The following is a 15,986-nucleotide window of genomic DNA, read 5'->3' as shown; positions in this document are numbered from 1 at the left end:
GAATCTGTTGAGACTAGCCTGGTATACACAGCAAGTTCCAGGAAAAGGAAAGCGACACAGTGAAACCTATCCCCAAAAACACATCAACAAAACAGAATTGGTGTGATGTATTTTTTTGTTTTGTTTTTCGAGACAGGGTTTCTCTGTAGTTTGGGGGCCTGTTCTGGAACTAACTCTTGTAGACCAGGCTGGCCTCAAACTTAGAGACTAGCTGGCCTCTGAGGCCTCCCGAGGGCTGGGATTAAAGGAGTGCGCCACCATCACCCGGCTCAGCTTGATGTATTCCACACGTATGGAGAACCGCTGGGGAAACGGAAGAGAACTGCACTGAGTGTAGGGATACGCAGCTAGGTGAGTTCTCCAGGAGGACAAAGGGGAAAATCACGACCCAAAACAACAACAAACGAACTTGAAGAAACAGAAGTGCCTGTCAGTTCGGGCCCTAGAGTTGTATCCGGAGCAGGACTCAACGCCGTCGGCTTGCTGGAGCATCCGGAACCCTCGCAGCGCGTCCCCGCAGGTTTCCAGTCGGTGTGCAGACGCAACTTCCGGCTACTCGGGAAGTTGTGGAGTTGCTTCCGGGGCGGTCGGAGGAGTAGGACTCCGATGGGTCGTAGCCGTAGCCGCTCCCCGCGGAGGGGTGAGTCCATTGTGCGGCTCGGGTTGGTGACAGGCGCTATCTGCGTCCTCAGCCCGGAGGGGCCGAGAGAGTGCGGGATGGGGCGAGGCCGGGGCCTTCAAATGGAGTTCCACAGTTCCTTGGTTTAGCTTCTGGGTGACCGTGCATAAATCAGCCCACCTTCCTTTTAGTTCAGTTCCCGTAATCATCGTGGCTAACTTTACCTTGAAGAGTTGATTATGAGAACTAACGTGATTGCCCGGGCTCATAAATGCTTACTGGATGTTAGTGCCCCGCCCAGGCCATTAGTTAGTTGGAAGTGTTTTAGCATTGGATACCGTGTCTTCTGTACGCCTGCCCCGGAGGTACAGTACTGAGGCAGGTGTAAGGCGCAATAGTGGAAAACTCAGCGTTTCTGTGCCCTAAGTGGGTTTCCTTGGGGGAAAATACCTATTTTGAAGCATTATCTTTTATTTTGACCAATTCCCTAATTAGTACAAGAAATGTTGGAAGGACTTCATATACAATCATATTTTCAAAAAACACAAAACTTTGTGTTAAAAGTATGCTTCATTAGGTAATATAATTGAATAGTAAGCTATTCTATAAACAGAATATGGGGTGATTCTAAACATATATACCACATTGCCTGACTTTAAGTGAGATTATGTGTTGAAATGTTAGTAGTTTTGATATATTGGGTCCAAAAATGTTAATGTGATTTGTGGGCTGTTTTTACTGTGTGTGTGACAAAGAGAACGGAACCCAGTGCCTCTCACTTGCTAGACAGATGGTTCTATTCCTGAGCAACACCCTCACCCTTTTCTTCCACACAGGGCCTTAGGTAGCAGAGGTTAACCTTGAACGATGCCCTTTCTGCCTCTACTGACCCAGTCCTGGTGTTACAGGTGTGTGTTACTATGCCTAGGAATTACTTTTTTTTTTTTTTTCCATGACAGGGTTTCTCTGTTATGTTGCTGAGGCTCTTCTGGAACTCACACACTGGCCTTGAGCGCTCAGAGATCGGCCTGCCTCTTCCTCCTGAGCACTGGGCCACCATGCCCGGCTGACTTTTTCTTTTTTAATTTTTTTTTTTTTTTTTTTGAGACAGGGTTTCTCTGTAGCTTTGGAGTCTGTCCTGGAACTAGCTCTTGTAGACCAGGTTGGTCTCGAACTCACAGATCTCCACCTGCCTCTCCCTCCCGAGTGCTGGGGATTAAAGGCGTGCGCTACCACCCCCAGCTCTGTTTTAGATTTTCATCATGACTACTAGAGGTGTTTGAGGTAATGTTCGGCTCTGCTATTTTTGTATTTGTATTAGAGCGTAGGCGATCCCGGTCCACATCCCGGGATCGAGAAAGAAGGCGCCGAGAAAGGTCCAGGTCCCGGGAGAGGGATCGCAGAAGGAGCCGCTCAAGATCCCCACACCGAAGACGCTCCAGGTGAGTGTAGAGAAAAACCAGAAGCTTGCCTACAAAGCTGCAGAGCAGAAAGAGCCTGGGATATACCAATAACTTTGCTTTTATCACTTAGAAGGGGACTTCCGGTTTTAGGGAATGGCAGAGTTAAATCACACTTTATTCTGTACTCTAGGCAAATGGTTTAATTATCATTCATAAGAGTATAGTCTTTAAAAGATGTTTATCTTACTTTTATTTCCTATGTATGGGTGTTTTGCCTTTGTGTATGTCTGTGCCTGGTACATCAGATCCTCTGAAACAAGTCCAGACAGTTGTGAGCTGTGGGGTAGGTGCGGGAAGCTATCTCCTCTTGAAGAGCAGCTAGGGATCTAAACCACTGAGCATCTATCTCTCCAGCCCGAGAGAGTTGTCTTTAAGAGCAGTGGAAGACAATGAATGAAAACCGTTTAGCATGGTGCTTGGTAGCATAAGAAATTTGAGTATGTAATCAAGAACAGGTGGCCTTAGCAGGGTGGTAGATGTGGACTCTTCAAAAAACGTCAGTAGCTGTTTAGGAGGACATGTGTGATTGTTAGAAACCTAAGCCTTTTTTCACTTTTTTTTAAATTACATTTGAGGGGGAGGGGCATGTGGACGTCAGAGGACAATTTGGGAGTCTTTCTCCTCCTTCCGCTGCAGGGGTCCTTGGAATCCACTCAGGTTGTCAAACACTTTTACCTCCAGAACCATCTCACCAATCCCATCACAAACTTTTTAAAAATATTTTTAATTTGTGTGTGTAGGAGAGAGAGCACACACTCATATATACATACCTGCATGTGTTTTACGTGTACCACATGCATGCCTGTAAGTGCCCATGGAGGCTAGAAGGTGTCAGATCCCAGGAACTGCAGTTACAGGTGACTGGGACCCAACCTGAGGCCTCTGCAAAAGCAGTACTCGCCCTTAACCACTGATCCATCTCTCTGTCCCCCGTTAGGGATTTTGAAGGTAGATTTTCTGTCTGGTGGCGCATTTCTGACCTTGGTTGTACTGATAAAGCTCCTCTTTCAGCCACCGAAGCCCAGGCAGAACCTTCCTTTCTGCCCTCAGAATGGACTCTGGTTTCTCTGCTCTGGCTTTGTCCAGCCTTCACCTGTTGGGCTCATGGTAACTAACTGTGCAAACCAACAAAATTTCCTGCTGTGTGTTTGACACTTTGACTTGATAAATACTAGGTCTCCAAGGCGTCATAGATCCACATCTCCTTCCCCTTCTCGACTGAAAGAAAGAAGAGATGAAGAAAAGAAAGAAACTAAAGAAATAAAGAGCAAAGAACGTCAGATTACTGGTAATGCTACTGGATAAGCAGACTTCTTTAGATAGTTTCAGTCATTAAAAGTAAATTTGGGGACTGGGTGGTGGTGGTGCACGTCTTTAATCCTAGCACTGGGCAGGCAGAGGCAGATAGATCTCTGTGAGTTTGGGGCCAACCTGGTCTACAGAGTGAACTCCAGGACGGTCAGGGCTACACAGAAAAACCCTGTCTCAAAAAACAGAAGGGTTAAAAAAAAAAAAAAACAGAAGGGTAATTTTGTACATGTAAATATTAATCTTTTATAGGGCTCATTGTGTTTTATCTTGAAGTTTTATTTTAATTATTCATTACTGAATTTCTAGTGTGTGTTGGTTGTGTGTTAAGAAAGATATTTTTAAAAACATAAAAATAATTGTATTTGGGAAAAATCTTCAAAACTTGATGTGGTCATATCTGATGTCAAGACTCTGGAGAGCACATGGTGGACATTTCTGGCGTGTCAGAGTTAATAGGAATCTTGCTTTCTTTCTTTCTCTCTGTTTTTGATTTTTGAGACAGGGTTTCTCTGTAGCTTTGGAGACTGTCCTGGAACTCACTTTGTAGACCAGGCTGGCCTGAAACAGATCCTCCTGCCTCTGCCTCCCAAGTGCTAAGATTAAAGGCATGTGCCTCCACTGCTCGGCTAGCAATTTTTCTTGTTCTTGATAGATTCCCCTTTTATATGTTCTGTGCTAATGGACTGAAATGCTTCAAATCTGTTGCTGCTCTTCACTTACAGAGATGTACGTCTCTGTGCGTCCACATATGTAATGATAAAACCTCAAAAACTTTTTTTTTTGCAGAGGAAGATTTGGAGGGTAAAACAGAGGAAGAAATAGAAATGATGAAATTAATGGGATTTGCCTCTTTTGACTCCACAAAAGTAAGTAAAAGATGGAACCATTACGTGTTCTCGGCTGTCTGTCCTCACATCGCTCCTGGGTTTCCACATTCTTTGGCTGTCACTCATAACTTCTTCCACAGCATCCCTTGCTGTAGACAGTTTCTGAGGGGTTTAAGCACATACAGAAGCATGCTAAGCTACATTCTCTCCAGCCCAGAGGATATCAGTTTTCAGGGCAGAGAGCGGTGAGACAGACAAGAAGCAGCTCTGAAGCTGCTCAAGTGTGAGGACACAAGGTGCATGGTGGGAACTTCACAACTGCTAGTGACCGCCTGGTGCTGGGCTCTAGGGCAGACGCAGAGGGGTCCTTTGTCCTTAACCATGTTAAATGATTAGAACCTGTAGATGTTATAGAGCAAGGGATTTTTGCTCTTTTTCAGCAGGGTTTCACGATGTAGCATGGATAGACTGGCCTTAAACTTGAAATCCTGCCTTAGAAACCTGAGCTCCCAGATTAAGAAGCAAAGATTTTAGTTCACAGTCACCTTTTTTTTTTTTGAGAAAAGATACCACTTAACCAGGCTGCCCTCAAACTTGTTATATAGTTGAGGAAGACCTTGAACTTCTGATTCTCTTGTGTCTACATCCAAAGTGGTCAGATTTATAGACAGGTACCACCATGCCCAGTTTATGTGTCTTTAGTCCATTCATCTGTTGATGACCATCTGAGCTGGTTCTGTTTCCTGGCTACTGTGAATAGTGTAGCTGCAGACATAGATGTGTTAGTATCTCTGTGATGGGAAGAACGTGGAATTCATTGCTCGGTAGTGCTATTGTTTTTAGTGGTTTGGGAGCCCTCCATACAGACTTGGAGAGTACTAGTTTACACTCCCACTAGCAGGATGAAGGGTTCCTTTTGCCTGTATTCTTGTCAGTATTGATTGTTGTTGCGTGAGTTCTAGTTGGTTTTAATAATAATAAAAAAATGTTGAAAGATCAGATAGACAAAGGAGCAAGCCACAGCCAACTCTTACCTTACTAACTCCTCAGCCAAAAAAGGGGCAAGCTCCTGTTTCCTTCCTCTCTGCTCAGCCATATAACTTCCTGTCTGTCTGTCTATACAGACCTCCAGACCTCTATGGTTAACTAGTGGCTAGCTCCACCCCCTGATCGTTAGGCAGGCTTTGTTAGAGCACAAAGTATCGATAGATTGTTGTTTGTTTTATTTATTTTCAATTGATTTGGGGTTTTTCTCTTTGAATGTTATGAGTGTTTTGACTGTGGGTGTGGCTTGCACTGCATGCATGCCTGGTGCCTGAAGATGCTAAAAGTGCATGCCAGATCCCCTGGGACTGGAGCATAGACTGTTGGGATCTGCATGTGGCTGCTGAGGACCAAACTGGGGTCCTCTGGAAGAACAGTAAGTGCTCTTATCTGCTGAGCCTCCTCTCCAGTCCTTGCCATTTGGTGGTGTTTTTTTTTTTTTTGTTTTGTTTTGTTTTTTGTTTTTAGTTTTTGTGGGTTTTTTTATTGATTTTTTTATTGAATTCTACATTTTTCTCTGCTCCCCTCCCTTCCTCTCCCCTCCCCTTCAACCCTTCCCCAATGTCCCCATGCTCCCAATTTACTCAGAAGATCTTGTCTTTTTCTACTTCCCATGTAGATTAAATGTATGGAAGTCTTTCTTAGTGTCCTCATTGTTGTCTAAATTCTCTGGGATTGTGATTTGTGGTTTTTAATAATAGCTATTTTGACTAGTGTAAGATGTAGGTTTAATTTACATTTCCCTGATAATTAAACAAAAATGTTTATTGTTCATTTGTGTATTTTCTTGGGAATTGTCTCATTCAGCTCACTAACTCATTTATTGGTTTACATGTTTTTTTAATTAATTAATTTACTTATTACGATTTACATGTTTTTTTCTTTCTTTTTTGGTGTTGAATTGTTGCAGTCCTGTATATACTTTCAATGTGAATTCTCTGCTTCATGTGTAGTTGGCAAGGGTTCTTGTTTCTCCCCTCTGTTGGCTGTCTCTTCAGCCTGCTGATAGTTTCCTCCACCACAGAGCTTTCTTATGTATATCCCCTTCTGCCAGTGTCTTGGAGTTGTTTCCTGTGCTGCTAGAGTCCTTTTCTGACTTTTCCTGTAACTGTATCTTGAAACATTTTCCTCTCTGCACTCTTGTTCTTGTGGTGGCTTTGTAAACCCCATTTTGGAATTTAACGCTATTAACATCTCAGCTTCTTGTCTTTGAATTTACCAAATTCTCTCATCTGTATTGGTTGGCATTGTCGATTGAGACAGTCATGACCCTCCTGCTCCGGCCTCCGAAGCACTAGAATTTCGGGTACCTAGCTCAAGTCCTCTTTCTTTTATTCAGAGTATTTTATAATATGTATTTCATTATGAATATGCATCTGACAAATAACAATGGAACTAGCTCTGTAGACCAGGCTGGCCTTGAACTCACAGAGAGTACTGGGAGTAAAGGTGTGCACCACCACCGCCAGGCTAAGTAAACATTCTTAGGTGCTACAAAATGCAGTGTAGTGTATGATATGGGAGCAACTGGGGTCAGGGCTCTTCTTTGGTCTGGTTTGGCTCGTGCACGATAGGTCTTTAGGCACCACTGAACCACTGCCCAGCCTAGCTATACATGGTTATTTTCCTTTTCTTTTATATATATATATTTTATGTGAATTGGTATGAAGGTATCAGATCTCTTGGAAATGGAATTACAGGCAGTTGGGATCTGCCATGTGGGTGCTGGGAATTGAACCTAGGTCCTCTGGAAGAACAGCCAGTGCTCTTACCCGCTGAGCTGTCTCTCTAGCCCACATGGTTATGTTCTAAGTCATTAGTCACCCACATAGATGTTAATTTCGTTTATGTGCAGTTGGCTTCATGTCTGTCAGCTAAAGCCCCTCGGCTCATTCATTTTCCTTTCTAGTAAGCATTTCAGTTTACTTATTTTTACTAGTGGCTAATTTTCCTCCCAACATGTAATGCATGAGAATAGAGTTGGTGATAATGCAGCTCTCCAGAAGCTTCCAGAGAATGAGTGAGCCTCTGCGGACTGAGCTCAGTGAAGAGTCAGCATAATGCTCCTTTGTGAGGCTAGTCTTCCCAGATCTGTCTACTGCCTGTTCTTAGGAGCTCAAGTGGTAACACCTTCAGTAGTTTTCTTCAGTATCGCAGATCCTCCCTGGAAATTTCAATGAAAATAGGAGTAGAAAATCAGTCCAGATTGGGGCTTAGGAGACTCAGTTGATAAAGCCCTGACTGCACGTGTAGGGCTGTGAGTTTGGACCCAGTGCCTACAAACTGCTAGGTCTGGTGGTGCACATCTGCAAGCCCACCAGTGGTGGATGCCTGGAGCTTGGTGGCCAGCCACTCCAGCTGAGTTCCCAAGTTCCCGTACGTGATCCTATCTCAAGTAAGGTGGGAGGCTGGCGAGATGGCTTGGTGGTGTGTCTGCTTGTGAACAGCGTGCATGCTAAAGATAAGTGTAAAAAAATTTAAGGGCCTGGCATGGTGGGTCTTTAATCCCGGCACTCGGAGACAGAGGCAGGTGAATCTTTGTGAGTTAGAGACCAGCCTGGTGTACAGAGTGAGTTCCAGGACAACCAAGACGGTTACACAGAGAAACCCTGTCTTAAAAAACCAAAAACAAAACAGAGAAATTTTTGGAGATGGAGAGCACTTCAGGAAGACACCCAACATAGACTTCTGGCCACTACATGAATGCTCAAACATGTTCATATATACCTGCATGAACATGCACACGCATAATATCACACAGAGAAATAAAGAAAATTAATTGAAAGTATTTATCTTAGTTCCATTTCAAATGTGTGGGCTCCCCTGTGCACACCATCAGTAGTAGAATCGTAGGTTTTGCCCTCCAGCAGATGTCCAGTGATGTTCCACACCAATAGGCCACGTTCCTAATGGAAGAGCTTAACGTTGTGCCAGTGTTTGCCGCAGTGACTTCATTGTGACTTTTCTAAACTTCTGAAAGTACAGTAGCTTAGGCCCTGAGAGTACAAGTTCCATCTAGAAGCTGCAGCCTCAAGCCAGATATGGTGGCGCATGTCTATAACCCTAGCACTTGGGTAGAGGAATCAGGAAGTTCAGGTCATCCTCAGTTACACACTGAGGCCGGCCCAGGCAGCTGGAGTCCTCTCAACACTAACAGACAAAAAGCAGCAGCCTGCGGTTTCAGGAGAGAGAGCACAGCATGGAAGGGTAACAGTACTTAAGGGAAGGCGCAGTTGACATTGTTACTATTCAGGAATTAGAAAAGAATTAGACACGGTGCTCTCAGCAGCTGGATCGTTTGAATTGGCTTGACCAATGGACAGCACCCAGATAGCTCAAGGCTGGATGGGGGCAGGGAAGGCAGTTCAGACAGGAGGAACAGCATGGGAGCAAGTGGGAATGGGGAGTGAAGTGATTGCATGGAGTATGGACCACAGTAAGAAATGTGTTTGGAAAAGCCAAGAGCACCAGCTCAGCTTGTACCTGCTCCAAGTTCCAATTCCTTATTTAAATGTCAAAGATTCAATCTTCTGTGAAGAAATGGGAATTAAACATATAGAAAATTGTCCCAGCGTGGTTGGAGAATGTTATGAGCCAATTATGTGAATATGAGAACTTTTTTTTTTTCCTGTAGTTTTTCTAGACAGGATTTCTCTGTAGCTTTGGGGCCTGACCTGTAACTCACTCTGCAGACCAGGCTGGCCTGAAATTCACAGAGATCCGCCTGTGTCTGCCTCCCTAGTGCTGGGATTAAAGATGTGCGCTACCACTGCCCAGCGAATATGAGAACTTTTTTCTCATTTTAAAAGATTCTTTTTTTTTTTTCATTTTAATTTTTGTTTGCATTGGATCCCCTGGAACTAGAGTTACAGACAGCTGTGAGCTGCCATGTGGTGCTGGGTCCTTTGGAAGAGCAGCCAGTGTTCTTAACCACTGTGCCATCTCTCTAGCCCTCAAAAGATTCTTTAAAGGAAGTTAGAATCTGCTTCTTTTTCCAGCATACCTTGTACATCATGTGAAAACTGCGAATGCTTTTCGTTTTTTTTTTTTTTTTTTTTTTTTTTTTTTTTGGTGCTGAGGATGGTACACGCTAGGCAAGCACCCTACCACGAAGTACATCCCCAGCCCCAAATGTTTGTACCCACAGGATCCCCCTCTGTAATCCAGATATTTAATATGGCCTTTCTGTTTCTCTCCAGGGGAAGAAGGTAGATGGTTCTGTAAATGCCTATGCCATAAACGTGTCTCAGAAGAGGAAATACAGGTATGCATGGTCCCTGTGCCATGTGTGTGCTTGATCTCAAATTAGTTTCATATTTGGAAGAGAATTGTTACAAGATAATTGTGTATATTTAGGAAATGCTGAACTTTTCCATACTGTTTGTACATGTGTGCTTGCTTGTTTACTCATGTGTGCGTGCATGTGTGTGTGTGCGCATGTGCGCACGTGCACACGCGCATGTGTGTGTGTCCCCATTTTTTGAGACATAGGTAAAGATAACCATGACCCAATCCTTAGGCCACCCAAATGTTGGGATTACAAACTTTTGCCACCAAGACTGGCTACTGTGAAATATTCTGTCTTTGTTGTTTGAATTCAGATGTATTAAAATTTCCCTCCAGCATACATGTAAGCAGGTAGCTCTGCCTGTCATTGCCCTGAGGCATGCTCTTTAGACCAGAAGCTCAGAGTTCTGATTAGACTGGGCAGTGAGCTCTCTCTGCCCTCCCATTGCTGGGGATATGGGCACACACAGCCATGCCTAGCATTTTTTATTTTACATATTTGGAAGTCAAATGCTCTTACCAACTAACCTATCCCTTAGCCCTGCTTTTGAGCACAGAGACTATATGTATCTCAGGCGGGGCTTGAACTTGCAACCCTTGCACCCCACCCTTGCAATACTGATGGCTATAGGCACACATCATCAGACCCAGATAAAACATTTTAAAAAGTATTAGTTTGAATTCTTCAAGTATGTTTTTATTATATTTTAAAAATAAGATCCAAATTTTTAAAAATTACTTTTTTCTTTTATCATAGGCAGTACATGAATCGGAAAGGCGGATTCAACAGACCTCTGGATTTTATTGCATAAGACTTGAGGTGTTGGAGGATTTCCTCCCGCTCATCTGGGTCAGAGAGTATTTTATATTTTGTATTTCATACACCTCAAAACAGGATCTTGGTTCTTCCCTCTTGTAAAGTAAGAAAGTCTTATTTATGACCCTGGTGTACCTGTTTCCTTAGGAGGTAGTGCACTTGCCGCGGTCCTGCAGTGCTCACAGCCCGTTTGTCTTGCTCCTTTGAGTCTGTATTTGCTTTCTTCCTGGATGCTGTTAGGAGTTCTTAAAAACTGAAAGTGACGTTGATGGGAGTTTCTTCAATAAAACAGTATTTCTACCCATCTTAATTTATTTGACAAGTATCTTTATTGCTAGATTAAAGAGTCTCCCTGAACATTTTGTTTTTCCGCGCATAGATTCCTTTTGTTTTGAGACAAGGTCTTGTTATGTAATCCAGGCTAGTCTTGAAACTGAGACAGTCTTCCCTGCTCTGTCTCCTTGTTGCTGGGATTATAGATGTCACCACGCAAGTTTAGATTTAGCTGTTTGGAGTCTTGGTAGCTTAAAAACGAGAAGAAGGAAAGAATATAGCTTTGGATTTTTATATATTCTGCATTTCTTCCCAAAATATCGTTTACTATGTTCCCTCAGTAACAACAGCTAACATGCTTGCTATAAAAATACTTAGGAGAACCCAACAGAAAAGAAAAGGCGAAACCCCCCTGCAGTCCTGCTGTAGAAACTGCTGTGAGTCTTTTCAGGCTCCTCTGGGAGCACATTTCTTATCCCCACCCATGAAATAATATAAAATGTGCATTCAGCCCTCAGGTAACCCTTGCCTCGTTTACTCTGGACAGTTTTATGCTCATCTTGTTTAGAGATAATGGCATCCTGTAGCTTTCTAGTTGTATCATAGTTGATCAACCTTTTTTGATGCCTTGAAAAGGGTATCTATTAGCAGGTTTCATGTCCACTTAGAGACAGCCCATAAGTGCGTAAACATATTTTATATGTGTCTGGCTGTGTGTCTGCTGTAGTATTTCCGGATGGACCCCTCTCTTTGCTCTTGCTGGCTTCTTTACTCCCCACCCGGCAGCAGACATCACCGCATGCCCCCCTAGTTTCAGTGATAGTTAGAATCTAATGCCCATTTTGCTGCAGTCTCAGGCTCCTGTGGGATCTGCACTCACACCATAGCTCGTTGCATTTGGACCCTTCTGCTGGGTCACTGCCCACTCTTCCCACTTTCTTTTCTTCCCCTGGATGTTTTCTCTCCTAGATGTGTTCATGTTGGCATAGGATTCATAGACCATAAAACATACTGTTGAAGTTGATAGTAGTTCAGTGTGTTCAGTTAGGCAGGCACCCATCTTCACCTCTAGTCTTGAAGAAACTGTGAACTCTCAATATTCTGTCAACTCTTTTTTTTTTATTGGTTTTTCGAGACAGAGTTTCTCTGCAGCTTTTGGTTCCTGTCCTGGAACTAGCTCTGTAGACCAGGCTGGTCTCGAACTCACAGAGATCCGCCTGCCTCTGCCTCCCAAGTGCTGGGATTAAAGGCGTGCGCCACCATCTCCCAGCTTCTGTCAACTCTTAATGCTGCCACAGCTCACCAGCATGTGCTTTGTCTCTGCATGTGTGCCTGTTGTGGGTGTTTCACGCACAGTTCCACCTGTGCTTTCACTTGGCATCATCCTCATCGTGGCATGGATTGGTGTCCCTTTGTACAGCTGACTGGTGCTCCATTCTGAGCTTATAGCATGTTTTTGCTTATAGTTCAACAGCAGCAGATGGGCATTTAGTTTGCTTTTGTGAACAATGACCCACGGACACTAGTACACTTTTGTATGAATACATTTTTGTTTATTTTTTGAGAACTGCCCTGGCAGTTCTGGAACTGGAACTCACAGAAGTCTGCCTGCCTCTACCTCCCCAGTGCTAGAATTAAAGGCATGTACCACAGCACCTAGCTACAGTGAACACATTTTTATTCTCAGTTCCCTGGACAGTCTATGTAGAAGCAAAATTATTGGGTTATATAATAACTCTTTTAAGCTTCTCCATTCCCCTGCAGTAGGAGGTGCTACACCTGCTCTCCAAGCCCGCTTCCACTTACCTTCACAGCACTTAGTGCAAACTTAGGTCCTCTGTGCTTTCACCAACTGCTCCTTCTGTTCTGAGAAATGGGCCTTGCCTTGTTTGCTGACATAGCCCCAGTTCCACAGAGTGCCTGGTATATTCCTTTTGAATTAGAATATAATGCTGTCAGCTTTCTCACTGAGCCACTTCTGATGTTTGTTTTTAACCATATATTATTTATTTTTGGAAAATATTTAAGACATTAGGTTAAATAGGACTGATTCTCTTTTTTAAAGTTACCGATTTGGTTGTAGTTTTGTGTTTGTGCCTGCTTGTCTGTATGCGCATCATGTGCATGCAGAGACCAGAAGAGGCCATCCGATCACCTGGAACAGAGTTACAGGTGGTTGTGAGCCACGTGATGTTGGTGCTGGGAACCACGCCCAGATCCTGTGCGTGTGCAGCAGTTGCTCTTAACCACCGAGTCTGCTTACTCTCCAGCCCCTAATGCCCTCGTACATAGAAGCCACTGTTGCCTGCCCCAGTCCTCAGTGCTGGGTTGCAGGTGTGCTACACCACAACCTGCTTCTTTTTCTGTCTTTCCTTTTTTTCTTTTTTAAATAAATAACATGTAGAAGTAATTTTATAATTCAATTTATATAATTAATTTAGAAACTTGTAGAGTTTTCTGTGCCTATGTAAATTAATCTACCTTTAGCAAACCCCTGCTGCCCTCCTCTGTGTGCTGTGCAATATGTATTACATATGGGTATATATATATGTATGTGTGTATGCATGTGTTTAGAAGTTTTGAAGATTTTGTCATGATGAGAGAAGCCATGACATTGAAGTGTTCACAGTGACTGCAAAGAAGGGGTTGATATTAAAAGCAATAATGTCCTATTTGGATATTACTCCTCCAAAAATGAAATCAGTTCTTCAAAAACTTAGAAGACAAAATTCATTTCAGAGTGATTTTGTAGCCTTGATTGTGAAGAATGTTTTGTTCCCACAGCCTTAGCCCTTTCAGACAGTTGAGGGCTGTGGGCATCCAGTTCTGAGGTGCTTGCCAAAGCAGCCCTCCTTGTCAGATTTGACAGCATGAGGTGAGCTCAGCGTGGGCTGCGACCTTTCACCCAGGAACCAGAGGGGCTAAGAGACTAGACAAAGTTTGTCCCATAGCCATGCCCTATGTTTTTGTTTCTCTGTTTTAGCTACTCACTCCTTAGTTTTATCTTGCATGCTGTAAAGCATCTGTAACAAGGAGGCTGCTTGTTAGTTCCTGGCCGCTTAGCCTCGCAATAATCACACAGAAACTATTATTTAAATCGTTGCTTGGTCCATTAGCTCTAGCTTCTTATTGGCTAGCTCTTACATCTTAATTTAACCCATCTCCATGAATCTGTGCATCACCACCAGGTTGTGGCCTATCAGAAGAGTTTCAGTGTGTCTGTCTCTGGTGGTGGCTCCATGGCTTCTCTCTGACTCTGCCCTTCTTTCTCCAGCATTCAGTTTAGTTTTCCCTGCCTAGCTCTGTTCTCCTATAGCTCTGCTATAGGCCCAAAACAGTTCCTTTATTAGCCCATGCTATTCATAGCATACAGTGGGGACTTCCACATCAAAGCACCTTCCTTATCATATGCAGATTTTTTTATTAAAATTCTTGCTGTAAAACTGGGGCTCAAGCATTTTAGAACCCACATGTTTGGGAGGCAAGGCTCTGCCTATCAGTTCACACGTATGTAGTTTGGGGTTTTGGAAGCTCCAGCACCCTTTGTTTTTCTCTTGTTGCTTCGGTGCCAGCAGATGGCACCAGATGCTCTGTTCTTCCTGGTGTCAAGTCCTTGTTGGTGTCACTAATCCTCTTCTATCACCAGGAAAGGAAGCTGCTGTATTCCTGTCTTATTCTCTGATGCTTATATAATTGAGTATTTTTTGTTTGGAGTTGAATTTAGACTTGTTGGTGCTTAAATTATTTGCTCTCTCTGGTTTGGGTTTCAAACTCTGAACCCCTCCCTCTAAAAAGGAACATGTGGCTTTTCAGCTGGAGTAATTGTAGCTGAAGAATTAGGATCTTGAAATAGGACTGGGTTGAAACAGATTTTTGAGAGCAAAAGAGAAAGACTGAAAAGATGTCAAATATTCAGAGAAACGTGAGGAAATATAAAAGTGCAAAACCCAAGATGTGAAAATGGCCAAAACAGCATGTTTAGGAATATTAAATTGGTTGCTTTAATAGTTGCTTTCATTACCTTAATCTTTAAATTTTAGCAGACAGCATACAATTTAAAAATGTTTCAAGTGGTTCTTTTCTCCATTCTTATTTCCAAGTTGTGTGCCTTCATGACAAACTGCTTTCCGTGTGTGTGTCAGCATAGAGCCCTGATTGGATCCTTGCACAGGCCAGGCAGCATTGCCGCTGAGCCGCACCCTGTCCACCATGTGGTACCACAGTTTGGTTGTGTTCTTTGACTGTCTGCAATTCTCTGTACCTGCTGTGGGGTGTTTTGGGTTGGTTGTTTGGTTGGTTGGGTTTTTTTTTGTTTGTTTGTTTGTTTTGTTTTGTTTTGTTTTGTTTTGGTACAACTCCAAATCAGAGCATTGCCAGGCCAGTTGTGGGTGAGAGGACATGGGGTTCAGGTCTTTCCCCAAGCTAAGGAAGAACAGGGAAGTTACTTGTCTCGGAGCCCCTTTCTTCATGTGCAAAATGTAGGTAAGGATGACAGCTCCTCGAGGTTGTCCCGAGGGGTGAAAACAGTGTTGGTAGGTTACCTGACATCTGTGCCCCAAGAAAGCTAACACTGCGTGCTGACAGCACAAATATGTCTTATTTAAAAATATCCTGCTCGTTTCAGTTCTCAAAGTTCTTACCCTGTAGCTTTATCCCTATCTTTTAAATTGGAGATGTAGACATTGCATTTTGGGTCTCGAATGAGCTCTCATTTCAAAAATCGTGTTTGCTCAAGGGCCTGTGTTTACAGTGAGCTTTCCAGTGGGTATCGGTGGAGTACTCGGTTAGTGGGCTGGGAGAGAGGCCTGCTCGGGAGTGTTTTCCTCTGGGATTAAAGGGGCGGCCTCGGGTTCAGCCTTACTCTGTAGGCACCGGGCCGGGCCACTAGGTGCAAGCGTGGTCTAGGGGAGCCGGCCGTTTCTCCCCCCCCCCCCCCCCCCCCGCACCGTTCGGGTGGGAGCTACGTGCCGCCATCTGTCGGAGGTACCCGGCTAGGCCTGAAGTTCTCCCCGGAGACAGTGGGCAACAGGTCGGTGGCCAGTGGGCGGGCCTTCGCCCCTGCCCTCCTGCCTCATAGCCAATCAGCAACCCGGAAGTGGGCCGCTGCTTGGGCAAAGTGGTGACGTCATCGTAGCCGGGAGGTTTCCGAGGGCTCAGCCAATGAGCTTCAGGTGCAGCGGCATTCCCTGTACTGTGCTTGCCCAATGCCCGCAGAGCCCAAGGGGGCCCGGCTGTCGGCATGCAGCCAATGGGAAGCAGGCAGGAGCACGAGGCGGAGTTGCGAGTCCTGCGGCCAATAGGGTGCAGGGGGCGGAGTCCGGGCCTTGTCAAGCCCAGCCAACCAG

General features: G+C 44.3%; 1 protein-coding gene across 1 annotated transcript; it reads left to right on the top strand.

The window, feature by feature from the left end:
* The first annotated feature begins 362 nt into the window (after positions 1–362).
* Positions 363–10,678, top strand: Snrnp27 (small nuclear ribonucleoprotein U4/U6.U5 subunit 27). Its single transcript, XM_050165349.1, has 6 exons — positions 363–640; positions 1,941–2,061; positions 3,258–3,370; positions 4,180–4,259; positions 9,464–9,528; positions 10,309–10,678. The coding sequence occupies exons 1-6, from the start codon at positions 607–609 to the stop codon at positions 10,361–10,363; spliced, it is 468 nt and encodes a 155-aa protein (XP_050021306.1). The 5' UTR covers positions 363–606; the 3' UTR covers positions 10,364–10,678.
* Positions 10,679–15,986: the final 5,308 nt, after the last annotated feature.

The sequence above is a fragment of the Alexandromys fortis genome, unplaced genomic scaffold (genome assembly GCF_014885135.2).
Source record: "Alexandromys fortis isolate MF-2015 unplaced genomic scaffold, M_Fortis_MF-2015_v1.1 scaffold_158, whole genome shotgun sequence".
Taxonomy (NCBI): Eukaryota; Metazoa; Chordata; class Mammalia; order Rodentia; family Cricetidae; genus Alexandromys; species Alexandromys fortis.
Note: the sequence above shows the minus strand (reverse complement) of the source record. Positions and strands in the feature narration are given on the sequence as shown.